Source organism: Lemur catta, chromosome 7 (genome assembly GCF_020740605.2).
Source record: "Lemur catta isolate mLemCat1 chromosome 7, mLemCat1.pri, whole genome shotgun sequence".
In the NCBI taxonomy this organism is placed as follows: Eukaryota; Metazoa; Chordata; class Mammalia; order Primates; family Lemuridae; genus Lemur; species Lemur catta.
In genome coordinates, this window is record NC_059134.1 from 42,381,821 (window position 1) to 42,401,720 (window position 19,900).

The 19,900-nt window shown below is 46.2% G+C and overlaps 1 protein-coding gene across 2 annotated transcripts in view; it reads right to left on the reverse strand.

The window, feature by feature from the left end:
• FAT3 (FAT atypical cadherin 3) overlaps positions 1-19,900 on the reverse strand; it is a 489,892-nt gene that overhangs the window by 37,868 nt on the left and 432,124 nt on the right. For both annotated transcript variants that reach the window (XM_045557142.1, XM_045557141.1), the window contains exons 14-18: positions 17,195-17,409; positions 15,555-15,692; positions 14,465-14,608; positions 11,619-11,816; positions 7,841-8,639 (exon numbers count right to left, since the gene is read on the reverse strand). In XM_045557142.1, coding sequence (XP_045413098.1) covers positions 7,841-8,639; positions 11,619-11,816; positions 14,465-14,608; positions 15,555-15,692; positions 17,195-17,409 — 1,494 coding nt within the window. The remainder of the gene's footprint in view (positions 1-7,840; positions 8,640-11,618; positions 11,817-14,464; positions 14,609-15,554; positions 15,693-17,194; positions 17,410-19,900) is intronic.

The window sequence follows — 19,900 nt, forward strand, 5'->3', positions numbered from 1 at the left end:
TCCTTAGAGTTAAAGGGACAGTGTTTGACAAGGGATGTGTCTTTTGAAGCTTTAAAAATCCTATGGGACCTCCTCCCTGAGTCCTAGTCTGATAAGTGTTCAGCCATAAACATGCAGGCTCCAGCTGCTGCTGTCAGTTTGCTCTGCTCACGGGCCCACTCTCTTGTGGCTCAAGGAGGTACGAAGGCAGATTAGAGTCTGCAGGTCAGTGGAAATGCAACAGCCTCCTCAGATGGGGACAGCCGTGATCATGTGTACAAACCGCAGTCTATGCCTAGCAGAGACCTCTAGGTATTGAAAAACAGGCTCCTCAAAACTAAATACTCCATATAACCAATATTTCTATCCTTTCCTCTCTATAAACTATCATAAGAAATTAGGTCCTTTCTTAAATACATACTGTCAGAGGAACTTGACTTTTGCATGCCAACCCTGAACAATGTCACATGCCCCTTGGCCTCAGATGTGCTCAGGTCTGGGTCCTGGGGACACTTTCCTGGCGATAACGACTCTCTTTCCAGCCACAGCCCTAAGTTACCTAGCAACATAAAATCCAGTATGCTTTAAGTGGATGAGGAGGGGTTAACTTGTTTTTAGAAATCACGATTCCGTCATCCCCTTTTCAGGGAAGTGTATGTACCTATTACTGTTAAGAGCCTTAAAAACCCTCTCTCTGGTGGCAGAAAGTGCCACATCAGCTCCTGAGTACCAGTGAAGAGACAACAGTGTCAACCCCTGTTGGCTTCTGGGAGGAAGTTTATCTTATTAACCATCGTGAAATAATCCAGGTTTAATTAACTTGTGCTGTGTGCAGTGACAGCTTGGGAGGTGGAGGCTCACAGACCTACATGTTCTGCATCTCAGAGATCCATCAATTTGGTGCCAGAGTGAGCATGAAGGGAGAAGGGTCCCACTTCATCAAACCGACGGAGGCCATTTACTGCACGTCAGGGCAGGACCAGACATTTTAGCTCTTGTCACAACGTAAAGCGGGCAGAGCGAAAGCTCAGTTCCCCACTCACAGGTCCTCTGGGGAAGGCAGGGCGGTGTCGTGGAAAGGGGTACCGCATTGACCAGCGGCAGACCCGGATTCTGGTACTGCTTGTTACTTCATTTATTCACTATGCGCCCTTGAACAAGTCATTTGGCTTTTCTGGGTCTCAGTTTCCTTTTCTAAAAAACCAGAATAATGATTCTTCACAGCATTATGAAAATAAAATGGGCAAGTATATGTGAAAGTACCTTATAAAAAAATTGTAGTAAAAGCAAATCACTGCCAGGTCTCAAAACTGGAGACACTAACTTAACTAGCAACATGGCAGAGAAATGAACTCAGGTGTAACTGTTTACTTGCTGTCCTTTTTGGGTCAAATTCATGATTTGTAAGTTGGTAGATGACAGGAAATACACTGTGTGCATTGGAGGCATGGAATAGGGCCTGCAGCTTTTTATTCCTTGGTGTCACAGGGCACGTGCAGCTGTGTCGGCCTCTTCACCGTCTTTTCTGGCTCCCGTGCAGGTGTTCTTTTCTCACAGCCTCTCCACCAGGAGAAACGAGCACACAATGTGGCCATTCTCTGAAAGAAGGCTTTCCACCTTCTGAATGTTTGCTCAGGTGGAAACTGGTCACTTTCTACAGAGTTGACAGCAGATGATTGACTTGAGCAGAAGCTTCAGTGCTTTGGAACATGCAGGGAGGAGAAGCGTGATCCCCTTGAGGTTTCAGAGGGTCTTACTACATATTTATGACTCTCTCTCCTCATCTCCCCAGCATTCCCACAGCCCCCTGGATTAAGTCCGTGTCGTTAGCCAAGACATCAGTATCTAGCTGTGCTTATTATGCTGCCACTTTGTGCTGATTCAACCCCTTGATTTATGTTGCCGCCTCATTACACTGAAGAATCCAATAACTAACGGTAAATATCCCACGTCCTGAATCCACATGCCTTGCCAAGATGCCATGTCCTGGCAAATAGCATATAAGTCAATAAGCTCCCCGCCTAATTCATGGCCTGCAAGAAGTTTTAAAACACTGAGGTCTCAGCTTTGAAGTTGTTCCTTGTTTTAGAAGCAGAGAATCACCGAGAATAGTGTTTGCTTGACTCAGCCATATTTTCTCTCTGATTTCAGTAAAGGCTGAGTGCAGTTTCATTCAAGACTGCCTCTCTCGGGGCAGTTGTTGTGTGGGTGGCATATATAAGGGAACATCTACATGCTGAGAAGCTGATATCACCACCAGGATGGGGACCTCCAAACTTCTCCTGGCACTTTGGGACTCATGCATGCTGGAGATGAGGGATCTGCAGACATAGCTCTTATGAATAAAAAAAAGTTCCCAGGTTGTAGGGGCAGCCTGTTTAAGATTCAGAGACAACACTGAGGGCTATTCAAAACCATTGGGATAGGCTCTCTCCTCGGATCATTAGTATTAACAAACCTCAGCCAAAGTGCAAACCCAATTTCAGATTTTTCTTTGCTATTTAAAAACACAAGCCCCTTTTAAAGCATCTTACTGCTTCACAGAAGCCATCATTTTATTTTTATTGTGCTTATTAGGAATGCATCAGTATTGCCACCTGTCAGCAGGCTCTGATTACCTGTCCTACCATATTCCTCCCAAGGACCGTCCTTACTCTTACCATCTGGCCCAGCTGAGCTCCTTATCACTTGCCTGATGCACGATGCTGTTTCATGCTCCATGGGCATGGGGACCACATCAGCCTCCTTCCACTGTGTCTCCAGCACCCTGCACAGGGCCTGGCATAGAATGGTATTCAATTAGCTGCTGAGTGAATAAGCAAATAAAGGGGTACCTAAAACCTCTGGGCCTTTCTCTGTACTGCTTTCTCTGCTTAAAAAGCATTCCCCCAGGGGAAAAGACCCATTAGGACAAGCTTTGCTGTTTCCAATGCCTTTCTTCAACTCCAAGTAAAACTGATAATTCCCTCCTTATGCCTCCTCCGTGACCCAATTATACCACCTGTAACCCTTTATGATACATATATGTTTATAGCCAAGGAGCAAAGGAATTTCTGGTGTTTGGCTAAGAAAAGAGGGTTCCAGGGGTCACAACAACTATCCTTAGCTATCTGGAGGGCAGCCTATAGCGTTAGCTCACCTTCTGTGTGTCTCTGAAGGACTCAGCTGTATGACGTTACAGGCTGATGGGTTTTAGTGCCCTGTGAGACAGAAGGTCATCTCAGGACTGGCTGGTGAACTCCTGGCACTGGTGCTCAAACTTTGGCTGAATTACCATGTCAGGAATACATAGCAAATGTAGTGGGTGGAGGCTGGATTGGGTGACTTCCATGTTCCTTCCAGATCTGTGCAGAGCTGGTAGGGTGCAGTGGTTAAGAGATGCTCTGAATAAGATAGTCAAGTATGAATCCTGGCTCTGCCACTAACTAGCTCTGTGAGCAAGTCATTTGACCTTTCCAAGTTTTGGTTTCCTTAATTTTTGAAGAAAGTTAGATACCTACTCTTTAGGGTTATAGTAAATGTAATTATATGTACGAAAAACAACATGGGAACTGGTCATGGCTTGATAAATGTTAGCTGTTATGTCTGTCCCTGCCTTGATCTATGCACTGAATTGTGTACCAGTTCTCATCTCCATGCTGTGGCTCTCGTGCCCCTTGGCCCGGAACCCTCCATCTTCATCACTTACTTACTTCCAGGCATCCTTTCAGACCTCGCTGAGGTAGCACCACCTCCAGTGCTTCAGTGCTCCTCTTTGTACCTGAGCAAACCCTACAACAGTGCCATCCCCACTGACTGCGGGCAGGGCTGCTGTCTGACTCACCTCTGTCTAGCACAGGGCCTCACCCACGGCAGACGCACCATCCATTTCCCCTGGAGCACTGGGTCCCATTCTGTGTTCCATATCTGAACAACGACTTGACAGATCAGGCCTCCACTTCTGCCATCCCAGCCCTGAACACTGGTCTTAAACTCGAGTGGTTTCACTGGGAGTCCCTTCGCCTGGACAAGTGTCTCCTTTGTGATACATTTCTATATAAGACTTTTGAAAAAAATCAATGCAATTAAAAAAAAATGGACAATCGGCACAGCCCAAAGGGCTGCCCTGGCACACTTTCCTCTTGCCTCCCCTCCACAGGCTCGAGGGCATCTATCATTCCCCATTCATTTAAGCTGGTGTCAGGCTTTCTCACTGAAATGACAGTGTTCATTGAACATCTGAAGTTCATCAGGAGCCACTGCACAACATCAGAACTTTGTATCTCTTGAAGTCCTGTTCAAATGCGATGTTCAGCAGTGGCTGGAATGCAATGAGCTTATCTGGCACTAAAATTCAAGTCTGCTTTCATTTTGTTAAAGCAACTCAGCATTTTGGTTCAAGATGCTAATGATGCTAATTGGACCAAAAAAAATCTGTATGAGAAAAAGATGAACTGGAAGGTGGGAGGAAGATAGAATATCGAGGCAAAATTTGCACAAACATTACTACACAGCCCAGAATGGACAGCTACCTCTATTTATCATGCTAATTATTCCACCAGGTGGTGGGAAAGTCCATTTAGTGAATCTGCCGACCTCTCAGAGTGAACAGATGAGCAGCCAATACTACTTGTATATGTGTGTTGTGTGTTTGGGAGAAGGGCATTTATTGAATTCAATCATTTCTCCTTTCTATTAATGATAAATGAGAACATGCTTAAAAATGCCTAATGCTTACCTTAACAATTCTTCACTGTATTTTTATTTAAAAAAAAAAAAAAAAAGGAGCAAGAGAGCTATTGCTAAGAACTTGCCCCTGAACCTGGAGGAATTCTTTTCCTCTTTGTCTTGCTGTGACATTTCTCAAAGTTTGGTTTCCTGGCCACCAACATTAGAGTCACCCAGGCTCCATATGTAGTCTCCCAGGCTCGACCCTAAACCTGCCACCCATATGTGAGTGTGGGGCTTAGCAATGGGCAGGCATTTCTAGCAAGTCCCGAGCACACAGGAGTCTGAGAGAACCTCTGCCTTACTGGGGTGCTATTGTGAGGCTGGCAGTCAGTCTGCTAGAAAAACGGGGTTACAGTCATGCGTCACTTAACAACAGGGATACATTCTGAGAAATGTGTCATTAGGCAGGTTCATCGTTGTGCAAACATCATAGAGTGTGCTTACACAAACCTAGATAGAATAGCCTGCTACGCACCTAGGCTGTATGGGATAGCCCATTGCTCCTAGGCTATAAACCTGTACGGCATGTTACTAAACTGAATACTGTAGGCAACTGTAACACAATGGTAAGTAGTTGTGCATTTAAACATATCTAAACATAGACAAGGTAATGCATTGGGCTATTATATTATAATGATTATGACATCACAAAGCAATAGAAAAATTGCAGCTCCTTTATACTCTTATGGGACCAGTGTTTTATATGTGGTCCCTCATTGAGCGAAACATCATTATGCCACACATGACTGTATTCGAGTATTCTGATAGGGTACATAGCACTGGTGTTATGATTCACATTAAAAATGGAAGAGTCCTTGCTCTTAAGATACAGATAATAGGGGCCCACGAGGACCTTATAATGAATCAGCATGCCACTCTCACTCACTGTACGGCCCTGGGCAAGGCACACAGCTACCACATCTATAAAATGGAGATTATCACACATACATTACCATCTGAAGACAGGATTGGGCCAGACAACCTTTCGAGCTCCTTTTACCACTAACATCTAGAATTTTATTTTATAGCTTAATTATATTAATAAGAATGACTCAAAGGTGAGAAGAGGCTGAGAGCTTGGCCTGACTATGCACAAAGCTCTTATCATGAAAATGCTGGCTTTTCAAATCTAGGAGGCCTCCTTTTGGGATGTCTGGGAGCTAACTCACAAAAAACTCCAGCATTTATTCTAGCTTTACTGGGAGTAGAAAGGCTTATGGAGACCAGAGAACAGGTGTCCTGGGCAGGGATTTCACCTTGCAACTTACTGCATTTAGAACATTAGTGTCTTATGCAAAATAGACAGCAAGCCCCTCTACCCCCAACAAAAATCACCCCTCTAAATTCCGCCATTAAAGAATCATGCAAGGCCTTCTCCCCAGCCCCCATCTCTTACTGAGGCACTCATACTCATCCCCAAAGATCCAACACATAGGCAGTCTCTGTGTACACATACCATAGAAAGCTCTCCTTTGGTCCATGCCCTAGCATTTATGATAGCACTATTACAGCAAGTAGGTGTAATAATTGCTTCACAATTATTAGCTCTGAAGGGCAGAGACTATTTTTTAACTTTGAATATTCAGTGCCTAGGACCTGCTGCCTCCATAGATTTTTACTGAAAGAAACGAGTTCTCAGAGTACAAGGATTAATTAGCTGGTATAGTTTCTCCTGCAGGGTTTGTCCTGTCCTGTCCTGAACCCCCTTTGAGCCCTGCTGTGAATCACGGCACCAAGGCCCTGGCAGAGCTTTGGTGTATAAATCAGTTTGCCTACAAAGGAAATCTAGGTAAGGCCCAGACAGCTGGCATTCAGAAATTCTGCATGTTGGTAACATGTGCCAGAAATGCATTTCACCTACCCTGCATGCTTTGAGTTACTTTGCAGCTAATTTACATATTCAACAGGTGTGGACAGCACTGCATCTACCCGATGAGAACACAAACAGAATTCGCTGGGTACCACAGAGCAAGCAGCTGGCACTCTTCCGGGCTGCTTGGAGGCTGTCAAAATGCCTCTTAGCAGCTGTGACACCTAGGGCTGCCCTCTGGTGAGCTCATGCTCCAAACTGCAACCAAGAACTTTCCACAAGGGAAGAGGCCAAGGGCCCTGCCTGTCCCCAATTACCCAAGGGGATGTTTTACAAATGGCCTTCCTTCTAGGCACAGTCCCTTTGGACCAAGTTCAAACCGGCTAGCAAAACTCTGGGTGCAATTTTCTTAGAAGAAGGCAGTGAATTTACGGCTCCACATGTCAGAGAGAGGAAAAGAGGGAGAGAGCAATGCTTCTCACCGATCACTGTGGGCATGTGCAGCTATGGCCTTTGATCAGTGAAGGTCAAGTTCAATGACTCCAGTTACATCAACAAACGTGAGCCATTCTGTCGCTGCCATTCTGAGGGCTGAATACATGCCTTGACTGTGCTCCCTAACATCTGCCCCTGTTTCTCACTGCCCTCACTCTCTGCAACATTCTGCTAACTTGTCCCCCTGCCGCTGGCCCGGCCCCTCTAATCCATTGCCCTCTGCAGCCAGCATGCCCTTTGTGAACGACAGATCTGATCCTGCTATTTCTTCACTTCACATTAACCAACCGCTCCCACTGCCTGGAGATAATTTCTAAATTCCTCATCCTGGCTAATGGCCCTTGTGTGATCACTGGGCCTGCTCTCAAGTCTCATTTGTCATCCCTTTGCCGCTCCTGCCAGCGAGAGGAAAGCTCTTTCAATCTCCTCTGTCTTTGTAGGTTCCTCTCTCACCCTTAAGCCTTCCTCATACAGGCTGCCTCTTGCCTAGAACTCTCTTGCTCCTCTCCCCTAATTCCTGCTTGCCCTTTATCTCAATCTAGAGGATAACCCTTTTAGGAAACCTTCCCTCTAGACAGGGTCCTCCCATAGGACTTTGTACTTCTCCTGACAATACTCACTCGTCACATGGGCTTGCCTGCCTGTCTGTCTGTGCTGCTCGCTAAGCCACAGCTCCATGGGAGTTCACCCCTGCAGCCCCAGCACCTATCACGGGTACTGGGCACACAGTAGGTGGTCACTTAATCGTGAGTGGAATGAGTGAATGAACGCATGCGTGCCAGGAACGGTAACGCACTCTACTCCTAACATTCGGGAGGTGGGCGGGACTCTGGAAACTGCACTCACCGTTGCAGGTGCAGCGCACGTTCCTGTAGAAACGCGGACACACAAAGCTGATGCGAGCCGTGCTGTAGGTCATGAGAGCGTGCGAATCCAGGGACAAGCCTTGCTCGCAGTGCTGCTCCTGACAGTCCAGCCCCGAGCAGTTCTTCTCCAGGATGGCCGAGATGCGCATGACGTTCTCCAGGTGCCTCCTGGCGCCGGACAGCTTCTGGATCAGGTAGGCCGGCTTGTAGAACTCACTGCTGTGCATCTCCACAGCAAACAGCATGTCCAGCTGGTTGGTGCCCGCCACGGGCTGGATGCTGATGATGCGCAGGCTGTCCTGCTTCTGGGTGAGAACCACGTTCCGCAGGGTGCGCCGGAACCCATGCATGTGCAGCCCCACGAAGTCCTCGGGGGACACGTTCTCAAAGCGGATGGTGACGGTGTTCTGCAGCATCTCGTGCACCAGCTGCTCCACGTGCACGACCACATCAGTGGGCACCTGGAAGCGCCCGTCACTCACAGACACATTCAGGACATACTTGCCGCTGTCCAGGCCTCCCAGGGCGATGATCTTCCCATCGTGACTGTTCACTTTAAATAGGCTTTTCTGCTCTGATTTCAGGGCAAACGTGAGCACATCATACACGTCTTGATCTGTGGCGTGGATCTTCCCAATGACCCCACCAGGAAAGTCGTCCTCCATGGTGACAATGAAAATTTCCAGGGGAATGACTGTGGGCTTGTGGATACTTTCCTCAATGACACGCACACGGATGTAGGAGTGAGAAACTTGCTGGGGTTTGCCTGAGTCCTTTGCCTAAAACAACCAAGAGGGGGAAAGGCAAGGCTCTAAGAAAACAATCATACTAATGGAAAAAAAAAAAAAACCCTCTGATGGAAGATGTCTCTACCTTTAACCACATTTGCTTCTTCCTCCATCCCTTGCCGCTATTCTGAAAAATGCTGAGCATGTGCATTTAAGGAAGAGGAGTGATTTATCACCTTCCATCCCATATGTATACTCTGCTATGGACAATAAAATGTGTCAACACAATAAAGCCAGTGGGGGGTGAACAGGGAAGGAGGGCAGAGCGCTATAAGCTCCGACGTGCCCACAACAGGCTGGCCTGGCTTTAATTTTGGCAGAAACCACAGGGGAAACCTCGTAAAGTGATCTTCCCTACTGGAGGAGAAATCTTTGTTCTCTGTTGGATTCCTTCCTTTCGACTGGACCAGACAGCACCTTTCTGTACACTTAAGAAACAACATTAAGTGGGAATTAACCATAGTGAGTAACAGATGACACGTGGAAGGGGAAAAATAAGTAGCCTGAGAAAAACCTTTTTCTCTTCCTCCTTCACATAAGAACTGACGGAACAACCTCTCTGGCAACAGGTCTTTACTGGACACCTGCCGCATGTACTGTGGAAGGAGTCAGTGGTGAGGGACTCCCACGGGTGGGGTCCGCAGGGCTGATGTCCGAGGATGTGGAGCTGCAGTGGACCTTGCAAGCCAGGTGGGACCTGTCTGTGGAAGGCAGTGTCAGAGCCTGGGCATCACACAGACCTGCATGTGAATCTTGCCTCTGCCACCCACAACATGTCTGGCTTTGAGTACGTTCCTTAACTTCTCTGAACTTCAATTTTCATACCTTTAATGTGAGTAAAATAGTAGTATCTACCTCACAGGTTTTTGTATTGTGGGGATTAAAGGAGTGAGTGATTGCAAAGTGCTTAACACAGTTCTAACCCATAGAAATGCTTAGTACATTATGGTTCATGTGAATGTTGTTATTTTTATTATTACCATCATCACATGATTTATTTGACGGAGGATGTGAACCAGAGACACTGCAATGGAAAAGTCATGTGAGAGGAGATAACGTTAACAAATCAGGCTGAACTTGAAGTCAAACTGTGGATGGCTTCAAAGGACGGTGATGAGTTTGGACTGTATAGGCCAGGGGGTGCCCACTCTAATGTCAGAGGCCAGAGAGACGGAAAGGCATGAAGCCACCAGGTGTAAGGTCACAGAGCAATGGGCCTGGGGCCAGAGAAGGACTGGAGAGTGGTATCTGCCGAAAGGCCCTGAAATTGCAAATCTGAAAGTCTGGGGCCAAATTCCAGCCTGCAGGGCCTATGTTTTCAAACACTGGGAAGCCATGCATAGTTTCAGTTTAGGTCAGGCATCAGCAAATGTTTTCTGAAAAGGGCTAATTAATACATGTTTTAGGCTTTGTGGGTTACACAGCCTCTATCATGACCACTCCAGGGTGTCCTTACAGCACAGGGACAGTCACCGAGCACGCGTCAATGAATGAGTGAGGCTGTGCTCCAGTAAAACTTGATTTCTAAAAACAGGCTGAGGGCAGGATTTGGCCAGTTTGCTGAGGGTTTAGGATAATGATGGAGCCAAAGGGGAATGAGCAATCTGGGAGGGGTTTGGGAACGGATCAGAAGAGAATAAGGCTGCAGCCAGACGAATCACCTAGGAGGCACCTGCAGCAGCAGTATGACGATGGGGCAGTGCAGAACACAGCCAGGCAGTGGCACAGGGAATGTACGTGATGCACACAGGGACCTTGTGAAGGAAGAGCACGCAGGACTTGGTGGCAGTTTAATATAAGAGACGAGGGGGAAAGAGCCCTCCATGGAGATTCCAAAACCTAAGGTGTGAAATCTGCTCCCTAACAGCCAGACAGGGTATGTGAAGAACTGGACTGGCTTCTGTTAGAAGGCACTGAAACTCTCTCCTTGCCTTGAGTACCTATGCTGCAATATAAAATTATTTATGGCCGGGCATGGTGGCCTGTAATTCCAGAACTTTGGGAGGCCAATGTGGGAGGATTGCTTGAGGCCGGGAGTTCAAGACCAGCCTGGGCAACATAGAAGGACCTCATCTCTATAAAAATAATAATAAAAATTTATTTACATAATATTGTTGGAGGACTGGGTGGCAACTGAAGAGTTCATTGACATGCTAAAAGCTGGCAGTCATTAATTTGGAAGGTTTCATGAGGTAGATTAAGCTCTATCTTAGCCAAAGAGATAATATATACAAGAGTCAATGCTATACCAATATAAAGAATTACTACTGTTATTACTGCCACCATTAATAATGAGTCTAGGTTGCTCTCTGGGGCAACTAACTGTGGGTAGAAAAAGTCACTCGGTTTCACTGATGGGATCCAAATCTCGGTGTTTGCAAAATTCACATGCAGGAACTTTTTGGGGCTCTCTCGTTTCCTGCTCTTTGCCATACCCCTGGCATGCCTGCCACTGTTGCCTCTGTGTCACCTCCCATTTCACACAGGCCAATGACCTTGAGGAACTGAAATGCCGGGAGGTTATTGCCATCTGAGTCCTTGGTGCCTCCCCAGGGAAGGCCTACCAAGCAGAGGCATGATATGGAAGACAGAGATTGGCAGTTTCCACAAATGGGGTAACGGGGCAGAGAATACTCATTATAAAACAGCAAGCATTGACCAATGAGCTGTCCCTGGAGGGTCAGTTAGAGCCACAGGAATTTTCAGAATGCAGAGTGAAGCCCAGTGACCGTCTGCCGGCCACACCCTACGGAACATCCTTCCTGAACAATGCTGTTTCCTTTCCTTCCTGTTCAATTTCACACACAGAGGCCGCTTTTATTGGTGTGAAATTGAATTTGAGATTAAAAGGGGAACATTCCTGCGTGGTAATGAATTATGTTGACTTGCTCAACACAGAAAAACGAACCAAAGGGGACAGAAACCAGCGTGAGAAGGACAGCCCGATGTGGACAGGGAGCCGTGTCATACCTGGACACACAGCACGTATTCCGGAGACCCCGTGTGCTGGAAGACCACGGCAGACCGAAGGATCCCATGAGGGTCCAGCACAAACTCCTCCTCTTCATTTCCCGACAAAATAGAGAATGAAAAGGGAGGCCCATTGTGAAAGGAGTCTCTGTCTGTCACCACCAGCTGCAAGATGCTGGTGCCCACTGGCTTATTTTCCTGTATAAAAGAGTGTAGTAAAAAGGAAGATAAAATTACACCTCTCTTCACATTTAGAAAAAACAAAACAAAACCATCATTACTGGCTGAGAGTGCTGGGTTAGAAAACAGGGCTTTCAGTGGAAGGGATTCCCTGCGATATTATCTCGTCTTCTGAAAACATGCTGGCGTCTGTGAGTGCTGTTTCCCATCCTTGGCTGCCTTCCCACAACTGCCCCATGAGACGAGCCTTGCAGGTGAGAACACGAGGACTTTGAGCTGAACGGGCTTGTAGGTTCCCAGGATGGTGCTGGGTACACGCTGTCCTGGGTGGGCTGGCAATGCCCTGAGGAAGAATAGCACTGGGGGCAGGGTGGGAGGCATCGTGGCAACTTCCCAGTCAATACGCCAGGTGGAAAATGGGGTTTTATAGCCCACTTCCCAGATCACAGTTTTGCCATGTTTCTTTAGGAAAACAGAAAAGGGGTAAAACACTTCTTAACTTGAGAATGAAGAGAAAGAGAATCCTTAGCTGTGTCAGAAGTTTTGGAAGCCCTGATGCTATTTCATAAGCATTATTTTGCAGAACTTCTCTGCCTTTTCCCCCAAATGGCAACACAAAGCTCCTTCTTGGGTCAAAGGTTGTCCTCACTTTGAAAACGCCGAATTAAATCCTCTACAGCTCAGGCATTGGTTTCCCTCCCCACCCTGTTCAGACTTCAGGGTTACCCCGGCTTGGGCCTGCGGCAGTTTTATTAGTTCAGGCCTCCTGACGACATCGACACGAGGATTAGATGAGTTGGGGTCTCCGAGACGGAGACCAGCATAGGCTGCAGGTTGGAGGGCAGGGCCACTCGAGTTTTACGTGCTGAAACAGTCTTCTGAAAACCACATGTTGGGATGAGGAAGTCATTCTGTGCTGGGAAAAGGAAGGCACACTTTTTGAAAGAGAAAGAGAAAGGACTGCAAAGACTTCTTTTTGCTCCTTCTCTCAAGTGCCCTTTTGGTCATGAAAAACTAGACACCGTGTCCCTCTGGAACCAGTCGTGGGACCGCCTCGGCGCAGCGCAGATTTACTAATATTTCACACTGACAACATACTCCGCACCACACAAAACAGAAGATTTATTGATCTGTTTGCTCACTCTATAAAGGCCGTTTCCTCCGTAGAAGAGAGGGAGAGAGGGAGAACGTGGCCCTCAGGGTCCCTGAGAAAGAAGGGTGTAAGGCAAGACGGGCAGGTCCGGCACTGGGGACAGGGGACCCGGCCAGGGCTCACAGGCCGAGCCTCTCGGTTCTGTCACTGTGGACTTCCGGATGTGCATTTGAAAACAGTCTGTCAGGCTGATCGATGTGTGTCCTCAAACCGAATGTTGAGTAGGCAAGGCCCATTCTGTTCTGGGGCTGGCAAACAGAGGCAGGTAGCAGGCAGGGAGAGGCGCAGTCGGAGAGAAAGAGAGATGGAGGAAGGTGCGGGCCCGGGGCAAGCTTTGTGGAAGCAGGCAAGGGTCAGAATGCACGAGTGCTCAGCTGCTGGGAAAAGCCTCAGAGAGGAGGGGGAAAACAAACCACTACCAGGGAAGGAAGAAATCAGATTTCACTGATAAAGGGGAGGGCACAAGTGGGTAGCTGCCGGCCTTAGGACTGCCTCCCCGTCTGATTACTGGACAGCTCAGCAGCACCGGGGCGGGGGGTGGCCAGCTATGGATGGCCAGACCCAAAGTCTTCAATGTCATTCCAAAGGGGCCCCTCCAGAGCTGGCCCTCCGCATCTTACCTTCCACCCACAGAACCCTGGGGCTCCCTGAAGCCAAACTAGATCAGGTGAGAGCTGATTCTCTAGAACACCTGTGACCCTTCAATACACGTACATCTATCTCTGCCTCCTCTAAGTCCTCCACACTGACGGCATTCCTGGACTGGATTTCCTGATCCTCCTAAAGTGGGGCTTCCAGCTTCTTCTAGAAATACTGGGAAGTATAGGAAGCTCAGGACCTGCTACTGTGCCCATGAAATATCTTTTGAATAAAAAATAGGAAGAAGAGTCATTCTCTCTGACAGCAGAATACCAGCAGTTGGTTACTCTATCCTGCATTCTAATTTCAAAGAGCAGGTGGATTTAAAGTGCTAAACAAATTGCTTATGGAAGATTAATTTTAATGAGGAGCAGCTCTATCCTGATGCTTGATCTCCCTTTGACTGATGAGACGGTGTATATCAATTTCCCTTCCCCTGCCAGAATAGCACAAAGTTGCTTAAAGGCAGCCTGTCACTGTGGAAAGAGAATATTTTTTGCAGAGGATAGACCCAAGTTCAAATCCTGACTGCTGCTTACCAGCCGCATGACCCTGGGTGAACTACTTAACCTCACAGATCCTTAGCTCCTTCAACTATAAAGTGGGGGCCAATCCACCTCCCACTTCACGAGGCTACTGTGCGGAGAGGTGGTATGCATAAAGCACCTGGCACTTGAAAGACACCAATCCTTGAAAGCTCTTATCCACATTTATTAATCAGTTGTGGTAGAAGAATCAGGCTCGTTTCATACCTGCCCTTTGAAGGGATGAGTTGACATTAAGTAACGTAACAATACACTGCAACACATAACCACAGCAGAGGAAGGAAGCTGAATACATAAGGACAAGTACCTGGCAGGCAAGATTTGCTTACCTGAATCACAGCCGTGTAGTTAGCAGGTGTGAACACTGGGCTGTTGTCATTCACATCAGAAATATCGATGTTGAGGGTTGCAGTGGACGACATTGCAGGAATGCCACTGTCTACTGCCTGGACAAGCAGGGAGTATCCAGACACCTGCCAAGGCACAAGGAGGTGACAGTAAAGAAACATAGTGCTTCCTTCCTTCCGTGCATGCTCCGAGGAACTGCAGGTTTGGGCTGTGCTTTGTTAAAGATCAAACATCCTCACTTTGATTCTCTAAACCAGGTTTCTCAACCTTGGCACCCCTGGCAATTGGAGCTGGATAATTCTTTGTTGTTGGGGCCTGACCTGTGTGTTGTGGCATGGTTAGCAACATCCCTGGCCTCTATCAAAAGTAGGAGTTATTATTACCCCCAGTCCAGTTGTGACAACCAAAAATGTCTCCAAACATTGCTAAATGTCCCCTTGGGGACAAAACCACCCCAGTTAGGATCCCAGTTCTGGCCCTCTGTTCAGTGCAACAGTTGTCACCACTCCTCTGTCTTATTTATCGATGTTAATATCGCTGGGGTTATGAAGATGTATCAACCAGCGAAGTCTACCTGCTTTTTAGCATCACTACTATGGCATCTTTTTCCATACTTAATTCCTCTTTGAAGACATGTATTTTTGGTCAAGTAAGACAATGTTTAGAAATTTAGTTTAACTTTGGACAGAGGAATTTTCTGGATCATTCTGTCTGATCTAAATGCCTTCAGGTGATCCTTTTGTATCTGCTCACCTGGGGCTACAGTTGCTCATAAAAATAGGACCATGGGATACCAACACCGAAGGTGCTTTTCTGCCCCCTTCCACCATCCAGAAAGACACATATTTGCCTTTTCTTTAAAACTTCCATAAGAAATTGCAAGCATCTATTATTGGCAGAAAATTCTTTCAAAGGTCTAACCCAAATACTTCATGCTGCATTTTAGCCCATCCCTATTTACTCAGTATTTAGAATGAAGAACCATACTATTTATACTCAGGGAGCCTGTGACCCTGATTCCAGGGAAGGGGAGGGTGTGGCTGGGAAGGGAGCTGGCATAAACTAGCTTACCCGTTCCCGGTCCAATTTCTTCTTAACCTTCACAAGTCCCAAGACAGGATCCACAGTAAATTCATTGTCCCGATCTCCATTCACGATGGAAAAATGAATCTGTCCATTGGGCTGGCTGTCTACATCTTCTGCTATTAGCTTGATGGAAAAACAAGCAAAGCAAAGATACGACACAAGAGACAGAGAAAAGGTTGATTCTTAGGGACCTAGGTCTGTTTAAATGGGCACAGCTCTGACATTTTTCTCAGGCGTTTTTTCTGCAATGTCAATGATCATACCACCCCCAGCACAAGGGTGGGCTGAAGGAAGGACAAGTGGGCTGAAGGAAGCCAGCACCAAGACTGGAGCCCCATTGTATTTCTATGTTAATTTTTACCTGTTTATAGCCCGATGCTTGTTAGGCCTGATTTTCTTTGGGGCTTCAGAAAGTAAGGACAGAACCTAGAGCTAACTAATAGGGATGTCTTCCTGATTCCTTCTCAATTTGGCACACAAAATTACCACTGAGTTAAGCATTCTCTACACCTATGCATTTCCATGTTAAGGAAGCCCAAGAAAGTTCCCTTCCCACACAGCAAACATACTGCCCACTGTCTGCTGCGCCATGTTGGTAATGCTGGTATTTTTACGTATGGAAATGGTCTTGTACTATGCTGGAAGGAGAGAGGGCCTGGACTTCCACCTCTGATGTATAAGGAATGCACTGTCATCCAGCAGAGGGCTGTAGCCACTCACAGCCTGAGATGCCACGAGATGGATGGAAGGGACCCATCCAGCCTAGGGACGGGTAAGAAGAGTAAGATGGGACTCACTGTTTCTACAACACAATCTGTGGTCTAAGAGAATCTGAGTTCTCAGAACTCACAGCTTGTTCTTACTGTTACTAGAAAAAATTTCTTCTGGAAAGGGCTCCTCTAAGAGTGACCAATCAATCTTAAACTTGCTCCCACATATAGCTGCCCTACTCTGTGTGTCTAGGTGTATATATGGTGGGGGAGGGAGGGGGATTTTATTCTGCCTTCAGCAACCTAATAACTTTTTAATTGTAAATTGATAAATTATAGTTGCATATATTTATGGGGTACAAAGTAATGTTATGATTTATGAATATAATGTGGAATAATTAAGTCAAACTAATTAACATATCCATCACTTCAAATACCTATCTTTTTTTGTGGTGAGAACATTTGAAATTTACTCTCTTAGCCATTTTAAAATGTACAATACATTATTATTAACTATACTCACCATGCTGTGTGATAGATTTCAGTAAAAAGACACCACCATATTCTTCCTACTGACCTAATAACCTGTCATCTAAGTTTACAAACTAGTAGGAACCATCATTAAAAATTCATTGCATGATCTCTTTCGTTTTCTCAAAAAATATACACTCCTGGGAGATAAATGATTACCAGTCACTTACATCTTGATATAAATTAATCTGTCAGACCCTTTCTAATACACAGAAGGAGCCCTTCAAAGAAAGACCAGTGCCTGACTAGCATTCTTGGGGACAAATGGATACAGAAAGCAGAAATGTGGAGAAAATCCAAGATAGACTTTGCTCACTTCTTCACTCTGTTGAGGATGATCATTCCTGAACTTCTAGAGCCCCATGGCCCCCCACAGGTACCTACCAAAATGACAGAGTCCCCCACCAAAGCATCTTCACTGATGACAGCACTGTAGACATCTTGGCTGAACTTGGGAGGGTTGTCATTCACGTCTGTGAGGGTGATGCTCACGGTGGCCACGGCGCTGAGAGCTGGGGTGCCCCCATCCTTGGCTTCCACCACCAGGTAAAACCTTTTGCATAATTCATAGTCCAGGACCTCAGAGACAGAAATACCCCCTTTGAAGAAAAATGGGGAGCTTTAGCTTTGATTAGGGAAAAACATCGGTCAGCAGTACTATAATTGTGGTAATATTTATAACACCGTCTCCAGCCAAGAATTTGAGAAATTCAGGAATTTGTTTATTTAATGCCTTACTGAAAGCATTCCAGAAATCTGATTAATGCTGTCAGTGAAAGCACAGCTATCCATCAAACACAACACTGAAGAAATGAAAAAGTCTTTTCATGTTTCTGTAACAGTTCCTGAACATCTCTCAGCAGCCCGAAAATCTCTGGCATCGTTCACTTTTGCGCAACTAGGGAGTAGGGGCAGGAAAAGGCATCCCTGATAAGTATCTCCCAGCTCCTCCGGTGGACCTGGGAAGACCAAAAGCGAGCTGAGATGTGTGGATGCGATTGTGTGACCCCATCCTTGTCAGCAAATAAATACTTGCAGACTTCACTGAATTGAATTAACTACAGAGGTGCCTTGCCAAGTTATAATGTGCTTATCTAAAACTATTATGGCACAAAGAGGGCAAAGATCTCAGAAATCTCAAGGTACAGTGACATAATGGAAAAGGAACTACCTAGGATTCAGACAGCTCAATGGCCAAATATTAAGTATGAGTTTAATGCCCACAACTACAGAGCAGAGATGATAATGCCCACATCACAGAGTTGTTTAAATTAAGCAAATAGAACAAGTGAAAGCAGCTAGCTGGGTGCCACCTCTAGGATGGGCTCTGTTAGTGCTCTCTCCCCAGTTCCAGCCCTTCTAGTGAGGCCATCACTGCTGCATTCTGCAAGTGGTCACTGGATTACTGGCAGAACACTTCTCCAGGGCATTTACTTTGCTCTCACATGGTAACCAATCATTAGGATTGGTGAGAAGGTCACATCTTTTCACATTTCTGGACAGACACCTTCTCTAGCTGCTAAGATTGCCAATAGGCTCCTTCTACTTACGGTGAAACGCAGAAGTCAGACGTATAACAAGAGCCTCTTTCTCTCCATTGTTAAGTTTCCTTAGCACTCACCACTCCTCGTGCTTTCTTTTGCATCCCAGTCTTGTTAGCCAGTGCCAAATTTAGATAGTACTTAACCGTTTCCCCATGGTGTACATATACCATGACCATAACTAGACAGGCTAAGGCATATTTAAATGAGGCAAATCCCCATACATTTTAATTTAAAGCAATTTACCTTAATGAACAGAGTTACTGCGGGGAGAAGCTGCTAATGTAATTCCTCCATTAATATTTACACCTTCTTATATTTAAGGGCCAGGATCGTATCTCTTGCATTTTTTGCAGCCCCATAGTACAGCAGTGTTATGTCAACATTAGAGCAGGAAGATCTGAGTTCAGATCCTATATAACCCACTAACAGCAGACATTGGGGAAATTATCTGTTTTTCTCATATGGAAAATGTGAGAAATACCTAATAATTTAATAAGAACCTGGCGTATTTGCCATGTTAAATAAACATTGCTAATTATGATAGTTTCTTGTTTGTATTTACTGGACTATCCAAAGGAGAATGGACCTCCTCTGCCACCTCATTGACAGGTGCACACTCCTTGAGTGATAAGGAAAATACGTCCAAAGGCCGGAAGGGGTGAGAGGCTCATCCTTCTTATTTGCAGAATGAGAACTGCCTTGACTATTGATAGGGGAATTGGTACACAAATGAGAACATACGCTAAAGGGCTTTGAAATAGAAATCCAAACACTCTATGAAAGTACAAGAGTGAGTGTGTTTACTCTTCAAAGAATATCCAAACTTGTTTTCTGAATTACCATCTTTATTTACCCAAAGCTCCTTTAATATTGATTAACTCATTGATAAAAAGAAAGCTTGAGGGTTCTATTTTTGTTCTTTTGGTTTCTTTCTAGGCACCTTGTCCCCAGGGCATGCTACACATCCCCCAGATTTTGAAAAGGATGTGGTGAGAAATGAGTGTTCTGCCCAGGAGCAGTAAGCAGGGTTCAGGGACAGCACTGGTTCCAAACCACTGATCGAGTCTACTTGGGGTGCTGGGTTAAGAAGGCTGCACGTCGCCATGCAAATCACTCACTGATGTCTGCCTTGGCAGGTGACCTGAGAGTGGTAGTCTAAGTGTGGACAGTGGCAAGTGGAGGCTCATCTCCAGGAGTATTTTCCAACACATGCATGTATGATTTAGGTAAAAAAGCAAACGGAAAAGAGAGAAACAAACTCTGCACTTGGAATACAAATACTATTTCCTCTCCCCATCCAGGAACCACACTGCTGCCCCTAAGCCCTCCCATCTAGAAACCCGGGAGCCAACCTGGGGGTTAGGCATTTGCCAGGTAAGCCCACAGCTAGGAGCTTAAATTTAGCAGGGCCAGCCTTAGAAGCCGAGTGCTGGAGGGAGGGACCTCTGGGGTCTCCGTGAGAGCCCTGCTGCCAGATTTATTTCCACTGCAAAGGAGGTAGGAAAGGAAAGAAAAACCGCCCACCCAGAAGGGCAGTGAGAGTGTT